General features: G+C 42.0%; 1 protein-coding gene across 1 annotated transcript in view; it reads right to left on the bottom strand.

Moving 5' to 3' along the window:
• Nucleotides 1–321: 321 nt before the first annotated feature.
• Nucleotides 322–10735, bottom strand: part of sdc4 (syndecan 4) — a 50392-nt gene continuing 39978 nt past the window's right edge. The window contains exon 5 of the mRNA XM_080728476.1: nucleotides 322–495. Coding sequence (XP_080584602.1) covers nucleotides 341–495 — 155 coding nt within the window. The 3' untranslated portion in view covers nucleotides 322–340. The remainder of the gene's footprint in view (nucleotides 496–10735) is intronic.

Here is a 10735-nt window from a genome sequence, read left to right as displayed (position 1 = left end):
TGGCAGCTGCATACCCCTGCCATACCGAATTGACACCCCTGGACTGGAAGAGAACAGGGTCTACAACCCTGTACAACTCCAATGCTCAGAGTGAGAGGAAAAAAATGAATTATTCTTTTCTATTTATCTATTTTATGAATCATGTTTCTAAGTGGGGATGTTTCTTTTTCTGAATGGGGGTGTTTCTAATTGGTGATGTTTCTAAGTGGAGAACTTGATTGTCCTTTGGCTCGTCTCTGTCTTATTTTGGTTATGGATTTATCCATATCCATATTTATTTAAGTTATTATTTAATCTTATTCCATCAGTCCGCACAACAGCTTTGCTCCTCAGTGTCCGGCTATAGTCCTCCTCGACGTTTCAGGTGACCCGATGAAGGCCAACTATGGCCGAAACGTCCCCTGTACGCTGTAATGACATCCATCCATCCATCCATCTTCAACCGCTTATCCGGAATCGGGTCGCGGGGGTAACAGTTCCAACTGAGACCTCCAGCTGTAATGACATGTTTTAAATAAATAACCGAAACACCGAGGAGCAAAGCAGACTTTCATCTTATCATTTTGTCATTTAGTGTCCAGCACCAGCAAGGACCTGGATGTGCGCAACCCACTCGTTTTGAACTAATGTCTCAGATCATCCACTTTTGGGTCACAGACCCATTTTTATGGGTCACGAGAATTAACATTTATGTCTCCTAACAACTCCATGTATAGTGATCCGCCATTAGCGAGGGGGGCAGTTCTCCACTTAGAAACATCACCACTTAGAAACACCCCCATTCAGAAAAAGAAACATCCCCACTTAGAAACATCCCCATTCAGAAACACCCCCACGGTTGCGGTAACGTCATCCACCTCTTGCGGATCACATTACCGCTGCTAGCAAGAGGTGGATGACGTTACCGCAACCGTTACGGTTGGCCAAAGAAACAACGTCAAGTTTGAGCCGTATTTAGAAGCTCTGACCTGACGGTCGCTGATAGGTATTTTGTTATGGTTCATATCATCTTTTTATCAATACATATTGATGACCACCTGAAGTTGAAGGCACAGTGACTGTGTCATAAAATGTCATGTACAGTACAACACAAGGTCTCCGTCTGGTTGAAATCAGACCTTATCAACTGCCTGGAGCCTGTACCGAAAACAATGAGAATTGTTTTGGTTTATAAGGCTCAGTGTCATCCAGACACGAGCAAGGACATCTCTCCTCCCAGGAACCCTGTATATGGACTCTTTGTCTTGTGTTGAAACGTCATCCATTGACTGATGAAATGACCATACTTATACTCATGTCAAAACATAATTTGTCAGAGAGAGCACGAACCATTGATTATTCTGTACTGTACCTGTCTTGAATACTCTCTCTCCATAGTAAACATACCATTCTCACTCTGATCACCCTCCTGTCTTATTTCTGTGTGATGGATTATTGTATCTCATATGGGAATAAGAAGGTGTTGTTGTTTACAAATAATATATTCATCAGTCGCCACTCTCCATTATGGCGTGTTACAATAATTCTGAATCACAATCAGAATCATCTTCACCTTCAGTTTGCAGGTGTAAAAAGAGTGTTTTTGTGCTTTGTCTTCCAGAAAGGAGTAAAAGAAGAAGAGGGGGTGGGGCAAGGGGGAGCAAGCAGGTAATAAGGACAAATGAGAAAAAGGTATCTACGATTGTGAATTATTTTCACCACATGACACTGTCGAGCGACCACCAAGGCCTATAAATCGTCCGTAACAAAAGGGGGCTTTGCGTCTAAAGAAATCTTCAAGTCACTGAGGCTGACAGGGTTTTCATAGTGACGGGATGAGGCATGTTATTTGACATGTCTGGACTCGTCCCGGTTCTCCTCAGAGAGGAGGGGAGGAGGGGAGGGGGGCTGGGTGGTGGTGGGCAGGATGGAGGGAGGGAGGAGAGATGAGGGTGGAGAGAGAGATTTTCTCTAAGCAACATTGTGTAAGAAAATTAGATAGAAAGACACAGTGATGTTGACGTAACCGTTATTCCAATTACGCAGGTGGAAAAACTACTCACATTTTCTACTTAAGTAAAAGTATCAATACTGCACTGTAGCTCTACTCCGTTACAAGTAAATGTCCTGAATTCAAAATGTACTTGAGTAAAAGTATGAAAATAGCAGATCTACAAGCTCACAACACAAGCTTGTAGATCAGCTATTTTCAAATAGCCAAGGTATAAAATAGGTCTAAAGTAGGTTAATGTGTGTTTTATAATATTATATTTTACACCTGCAAAGTAACTAATAACTATAGTTTTCAAATAAATGTAGTGGAGTAAAAGTACAATATTTGAATCCAAGATGTAAAGGAGTAGCAGTAAAAGTATTGGAAATTGTGAATACTCAAGTAAAGTACAAATACCTCAAAAGTGTACTTAAGTACAGCACTTAAGTAAATGTACTAAGTTACTGCAATTACGAAATGTCTCATTAGGTTGAAGAAAACTGACGGACCAGAAAGAAAGAAAGAAAGAAAGAAAGAGGGGAGAAATACCTGACACTACATGTTTTGGAAATTCCCATAAACTTTCCTAGGGCACATTCCCTTTCATTTCAGGTGAAAACTATAAAAGTGTGTGTGTGTGTGTGTGTGTGTGTGTGTGTGTGTGTGTGTGTGTGTGTGTGTGTGTGTGTGTGTGTGTGTGTGTGTGTGTGTGTGTGTGTGTGTGTGTGTGTGTGTGTGTGTGCGCTCAAGCGAGCATGTGTGCATGTCCCCATGGGGGCTAAATCTCGCTCTTTCGACGAGTCATTCTTGCGACTATGAGCGTCGGCAGGTTAGCCCGCGTCACGGTAAAACCAAGTTGGGGGCAGTTCTCCACTTAGAAACATCACCACTTAGAAACACCCCCATTCAGAGTCAGGGTTTGGGTTAGGTTTAGGTTTAGGCATAGAGGTTAACATTCACCTACGTCGGCAGGTTAGCTACTCACCCACGTCGGCAGGTTAGCATTTCACCAGGTGTTGGCCGGTCCCCAGTAAAGACAACTGTGCTGAGCATGTGCAGGTCCTACTGACCACCTTGTCATTTGGCTCATCTAAAGAGCAGATCCATTCAAAAAACCTTGATAGAATGTGTAGCTGGGGGTCCTTCCATGAAGGACAACTTTGTTTTTTTACAACAAGGGTTCATATTTTAGATTGTAATTTTCTCTGATTGGAAAATGTTTGACAATTTTGAAAGTGCTTGACAATAAAAAATATTTGAAACAGAAAATGTTTTCATTTACTTCTTTCTATAGTTCTATCCATTTTAGTGAGTTAGATGTCATTGGGTGGGGGCATGCGTGCAAGTGGCTAAATATGTATTTTTAGACCTATGCCATCCATCACTGAGCTGATCCCTTTTGCTCTTGTAGTCTGTAGGCTGTGTGCCATTTCTTCTGCTTGGTGCTTAAGATACACTATATACTGAGTGTTTTAAAGTGCATACAAAGCTAATACAAGTGATCCTTAGTTAAGAAACTTTATTGTATTTTCAACCCATTTCCAGTGCTAGGGAAGCTCTTTATTTTATTCCCACTTTTCTGATTGTTTTGTGTGTAGTTTAGCTTATTTTTATTTATAGGCATTTTGGCTTTGGCCACCCCTAAGTTTGAGTTTTCCCTGTTTATTTATCCCTTGTTTGGTCAAAATAAATATACACTTTTTTTGTTACTTAAGTTTGCATTTTATACTATATTACTCCTCATCGACCTCTTCAAAAACAAACAAACAAACAAAAAACATCACTTCCTACTCATTCTTGCTAGCCATCGTCACGAAAAGGGACCGCCCACTTGTCCCTTCAGAAGCGTAGCGACTCTGAGGCTGTCTCGAGAGATTACTTCCTACTATACTGATCAGGGGCCTTCACGGACCACCAGTGGTCCAGGGACCACCTGTTGAAAACCCCTGCCTTACATGAACGGAGGATGTGGCTTGTTTGTCATTGGACTTTGAGCGGCAGGCAGATATAATGAACACACTTCCCAGGTATTTGCTGGTGGGCCAGCTGTTGTCCTTCTCCTGTATGAAGGTTGATGGGTGGGGTGAGAGGCCAGCTCCCATTAGACAGTTTATCTCTCCTTGTTTGGGTGTTTATGGCCAGTCCCATTCTTTGGCCTGCCAGAGGATTTTTAGTGAGGACGTGACGTGAGCGAACAGGGCAAGAACTTGATGTTCAGGAGATAGATTCCCATTGAGGGGAGCGACATAGCATCTGTGCGACGGTTCATTTCGACGCGGGTGAACAGTACTGTGGGCAATCTAGTACCTCACTGATTAGGTCCATCCTTGGTCTCATCATAAACCACTACTCTTTTTGGATCTTGTTTTTGCAAGATGAAAATGTATTCCTTTTCTTTAGTGTGATAAGTGACAGCAGCTTTAAAGGACAACTTTGTTTTTACAACAAGGGTTCATATTTTGGATTATAATTGAGAAAAGAAAGGATGGGTGTTAAAATGTTTTAATTTAATGCTTTCCATCGTTTTAGCCATTTTAGCGAGTTTGATTTCAGTGGGTGGGGGCATGCGTACAAGTGGCTAAATATATATTTTTAGATACAATAAGCCCATTCCCAACATGCACCGCAATCTTTCATGGTTAAGTGTGACTTATGGGGGCTAGTAGTGTTACTGTAAATGGCGATAAAGAAATTGTCGTCTCATTGTGGCTGAAATGAAGTTCACTCATCTCAGGCTTTTATGCTGGCTAGTTGATTGTGGAAAATGAGGCCCAGGTGTGTCCCCAAATCTCCACACACCACCACTCCTCCAATCCCCAATGCCACTCCCACAGTCAGTGATGATTCAGCACTGAAACACTCAGAGGGTTAAACAGTATGAGGCCATCTAGGGTCGTAAACACGTGTTACGTGGGGACATGGGAATGGACCACTAGTTGAGAAACAGTCGACTCAGTGACCTGGTGACCTAAGATGACGCATCAATGCAGTGGACAGCAGTTACTGGGATGCAGGAGGTCAAGAACGTCCACAGAAAAGGGAGTTGGAATCTCAAGAAGGGAGAGTGTAACAGATTGCCTTTAGTCATCATTATTAGGAAATCTGCCCATGTAAGAGCATGATGTCTGCTCACTTACATGATTCCTGGACGAGTTTATCTATTCTAGCATGAGGCAAGGCCCAAATTCAACATTCTAACTAAAATCTTTGCTTCTGGGGGTCCCTGGAACGAAACAACAAATGTATCGGCTGATAGACAGATTCTACAAATGTCTTTCTTCTAAAATCCAATCCCACAGTTTTCTGGAAAAAAAGAAAAGACAAAAAAAAACGTATGTGGCTATATCAGTGGCTCTCAAACTTTGTCATGTCAAGGACCCCCGAAATGATATGTATTTGGCCACGGATTTGAGTTAAAAATGTTTGGGGTCTTGCCTCATGCTAGATGCAGAATAGATACACGCCTCCTGGACCACCCAAGGTCTTACCACTGAGTGTGTTAAGTGGTCAGATGGGTGGGCCACACACCGAGGTGCCGGGACGCAGGGGCGTCACAAGGGGGGGAAAGTGCATGGGACTGAGTTACCAGGGCCCAAGGTGGAGGGGGCCTTCATTATTTTATACTTTTGCTATTGGAAGAATAGCAGATCTACAAGCTCACAGAGCAGCACCGAGTGCCGCGCTGCAAGCTTGTGGATCTGCTATTTTTGAAAAATCGTGAAAATGTGTGCAAATCTTTGAATATATGTAAATTTTGCTTCTGAGGGGTCCCTGGAACTACCGGTAAATATTTTGAGATAGGGGTCCGTGGCCAAATACATATCATTTTGGGGGTCCTTCACATGAAAAGGTTTGAGCACCACTTACATAGAAATTATATCTGCTATTTTTCAACAGTTAAAGCACAAAATAATGCGTAATAATGTGTTCCCAGTCTAACCCTCCCCCTATGAAGAACATTCATGGGGGGCCCCGCAGTGAATCCTTGTGCCCAGGGCCCAGCATTTGGTGCAACACCCCTGGGTGGGCCAGACATCAAGGTGCCGGGACGGGCAGACAGCTGCAGCAGCGTGGAGTACCCTGAACCACTGTTGATTTTGACAGCAAACTTTTGATACTGTATATATTTTTAGTCAAAGTCTTTTGAATACATTTTCATTCAGTTTTAAGTGTGTGTGTGTGTGTGGGGGGGGGGGGGGGGGGGGGGGCCTTGATTGAAAAGTTTCTTGTTGAATCTCATTTTAATTGTCCAATTAGTAGGGGGGGTGGCATGTTATGTCTAATTAGCATTATTCTGGTTGGCACCTTTTGTGGACACATAGTAGTTGGGTCGCTTCCGATACTTCCGTGACCGTGGAGAGCATAGGTCCGTTTCTCAGTGGTTTTGTCAACTATGAAGGTTAAATAACAAATTGAGCTCCCATGTCCCTCGAAAAAATGCGGGCAAAATGTTTGGGCCCATTCACTTACTATACACTAATGCTATAAAGGAAAAAATACTCCCAAAAAACATTCCTTGGGCTATAAACGGCCCGACAAAACTATGGTTCAGTGATGAGTCATCACTTTTCATAGTTTCGTGAGGTCCGTTTTTAGCCCAAGGAATGTTTTTCATGCAAAACAAATGCTTGCAATGGATTCAGAATCATTAAAAACCCTAGTTTGACCCCCTCACATGCTACTTAAAGTAGATTTTTGTTACAATAGCTTTGTTGTTTCCTGGCTCAACTTATACACGTTTGTGGGAATGATTACCACGCAAAAAGCTAGGGCGCGTGCATATCATCGTTGTCGGATGGAAACCTTGTATGTCCAAAACCGTTCCTTTGGCATTTATCATTTTAAAAATGATTTAAACTAGTGAAAACAGACGATCTGCTGTTTTCACTACTTTTGTGCGATGGCCTTGTATGATGAAGCAGGGCTTTACTTTGCGAAAGAGCGTACACATTTGAAACTTGGAGATACGAGGTTTCCACCCGACAACGACGATATTCTGTATGAAGAGGCCTTTTCTTATATGACCTATGTTGAATACCTGAACAAATAAGCAACTGTACATTGCTTGATATAAGCCTGTATATTATGTGTGTGTACGTATGGCGGTGTAAAATAGAGGGACAGTCGAATCTAAGGAACACGTGTTTGGGTGTGTGTGTGTGTGTGTGCGTGTGCGTGAGAGACAGAAAAGGTGTACACATGGAAGAGGAAGTGTGTGACTATGAGAGACCACAAATGCGGTTTGTGGGTGAATGTGTGTGTGTGTGTGTATGTGAGAAGTGTGTGTGTGTGTGTGTATGTGAGAAGTGTGTGTGTGTGTGTGTGTGTGTGTGTGTGTGTGTGTGTGTGTGTGTGTGTGATCAGTGTTATTCTCTGCACCGCCTGCAGGTCGACAAGCAGCTGCAAGTCTGCTGGCACTGTACCAATGTCAACACACGCACGCACGCACACGCACACACACACACACACACACACACGCGCAAGCCCGCACGCACGCACGCACGCACACACACACACACACACACACACACACACACACACACACACACACACACACACACACACACACACACAATAATCACATTGATTGTCCCTCATCTGTACACACAGGTATGTGAATCCCAAAATAACTTCATGTGTATGGTATATTATCTACTGCCTTCGTCTTCTCAATCTTAGCTCATCGTTTCAACACCGCCTGAACGATTTATACCAACACCAATCTATTTATACCAACACCAATCTATTTATACCAACACCAATCTATTTATACCAACACCAATCTATTTATACCAACACCAATCTATTTATACCAACACCAATCTCTCAATCTAACCCTAAAATATATATATTACAAAGGTAAGATTGACGTAAGTCTCAAGTTCAACTCTATTGTCACATCACAGTTTTACAGGTTAAAAAAAAGAAGCGCATGAGGTTCTTTGTTGAACAAGTTCCCATCATCAGTTGCACTTTCAAGAGAAGAGGAAAAAAAATAGAGAAAGAAAGAAAGATATGTATAGAGTATGTCTGCATATGAGCAGCATGGTTAAAAATAGCAATGAAATGGGGCAGGATTATGAACAGAACATAATTATGGTTTAAAATATCAATAAAAAGAGGCAGTTATATTGGCACATAATATATGCCAACATAACTGCCATATTATGCCAGCAACTGCTTTTAGATCTGCTACTTTCACGCCGTCCTGTACATCTGCCTACGCCAGATTGGGTGTAACGATACATTGTAACAGTGACATGATACGCATCACGATACATGGTTAACGATGCGATACATGGACGATTCATGGCGATACGATACGATTCGATTCAATGATTTAAAATCAATATAGTAACTTTTTAGCAAAGACATTAAATCTGTAAAACGTGTAAAAAATCTATTATTACGGAAGTAAACGCTGTGATTATCTAGAAAATACATGGATATTATATTTCTACACATATGAACAAACCCACCTTGACATGAACACAGAGATTACACACATTTATCAATAGACCAAGAGTAGCTATATGGAATGGAAAGGTAATTAGACCCCTCTTTTTCATTTTCCCTCTTAAATTGCCAAATACAAGGCACAAACAATCAATTATTTGCATAGCAAAACGATTCAATACCGATTACTGCATTTTAAAACGATACAATACAATACAAATCCAAAACGGTACGATATTTTGCTTTTACAAACAATATAGTAGATCATTGCAAATTAAAATCAATTTTTCCATTCAGTTACTATATCGTTACAGCCCTAAGTACAACTTCTATTCTGCCAACGTACAAAATGCACAGTACAGGGGCGTAGTAGGGGAGTGGGACTGAGTTAGCCTAGCTCAGCTGGAACATCCACCCATGTTAAAACAAAGAGGGGATGGTCTAGTGTCGTGCGCTAGCTCTTCACATTGTGTGGCTCCAGATTCGTGAGTAGCTCCTGATTGGCTAGTTACAAAGTAAGGTGGGCTTTGTCTCTCTCGCAGCATGTCTCATGTGAGCACATCTCATTCTCCATGCAGCAACAGAGCAGACAACAACACTCTTTACTGCTACAAAGGGGGCTTAGATACTGCAGTGCAGTTAGTTGCATTAGTATAGGCTGGCTAAGCCAGGCTATAGGACTGAGTTACTATAAGGCCCACTTTGGGGAGGCCTTGATTGAAAAGTTTCTTGTTGAATATTTTTGACCCGATTCTATATGTCTTCTAAATCCTTCTTCTAAATCAGTGGTTCTCAAACCTTTTCATGTCAAGGACCTCCAGAATTACAGGTATTTGGCCCATCTCAAAATATGTTGTTCCAGGGATGCCCCTGAAGCAAATATTTGAGTTGCAAATGTTAGCTTTAAAAAAAGATATAGGCCTATTCCAAGATTTGCAAAATATTTCACGATTTTTCAAAATGAGCAGATCTACAAGCTCATAGCGTGGCACTCAGTGCCGCGCTGCTTGGAGGTCGGCTATTTTCGGTGCTTGATACTACACTGAACTAAGCATAATCAAGTCAATACTGGAGATGTGGCGTAACTGCATGGATTTCTACACAGAGAGGGCAATTCGTTCAACATACTGTAAGATGCTGCATTCAAGTTCAGGATAGTTTGGACAAGGCAATTCTCTTGAATGCAGCCTTCATGTATGGCATGGAAAAACCGCATTCATTCTGGAGAGGGCACGTACTTTTTACAGACGGGTAAAAGGCTAATCTGCCTTGTGCTGCAATAGAGGCCATTTGATATGTGACGTAGCATTATGCAGACACTGGGATCATTTGAAGTTATGGTGTGGCCAAACCAAGCAGGGTTTTGTGGTCAAAACCTGCAGGTATGTGTGAGCGGCGCCAAGCAGTTTCAGAAGATTATGCAAGCGGAAAGGGCAAACCTGTGTCAAGTCTCAAGTCCCTGATATCAGAGATTTGTGTGTAGGGATGGAGCCCTAAACAAGGGTAGCTCGATAACCTGATAACAGATTTATTGAGTACCCGGCAGGCCTGGAATTTCATCATTTTAGGGGCAAGGCCACTTGGCCTTTGGTGTTGTCCATTTTTGAGGGCACAAAGGCCAAATGCCAGGGCAGGAAGGCCATCAAATAAAAAAAGATTTTAGTCCATTGAAAGAATATGTTGAATTTAAGGGTTAGGGATGATAACCTAATCTGCAGTGACATAGATAAATGATGGTATTTACAATCTGATCCATGCTCAGCCCCGCACCAATCAAAGTCACTGGATTGGTTCTAAAGATGATGACTCTGGGAGATAAGATTTCAGAATCTCAACAAAAGACACTGGTGTCTACATGACAAGAAAGAGACACCATGTCTACTGTCTACATACTGACCAGAAAGAGACAGAGGAGAAAGTGGTACAGTCAGCTGGGGCATTAAGGCCACTGTGGCCTCAGGTCATGCCATTTTATGGAGGGGCACAAGGCCAAACTGAGGGGCAAGGACAGCCATGGCCTTCATGGCCTCCATGAAATTCCTGCCCTGGTACCCGGTATCAATAAGCTTTGGGCTTATCAAGCTTGTTATCGAGCATAGCGGCCCATGATGTCATGTTTAAACAATCAAGACAAGAGGCAATCAAGAAATTATTACAGTACTATTCATAATATAAAGCCATTTAACATTCATTACACACTAATGAATGATTGTTTTAACGATATTTAATGATATTTGTTACTTTTGTCAATTGTCATCTTCATAGATGGTGGTCAGCAACAAACTCAAGTTGCTACAACTGGCCAAT

This window comes from Nannobrachium achirus (assembly GCF_963921795.1).
Source record: "Nannobrachium achirus genome assembly, chromosome: 6".
NCBI classification, from domain to species: Eukaryota; Metazoa; Chordata; class Actinopteri; order Myctophiformes; family Myctophidae; genus Nannobrachium; species Nannobrachium achirus.
The sequence above is the reverse complement of the archived record's forward strand: the minus strand, read 5'-3'. Positions and strand labels throughout refer to the sequence as shown.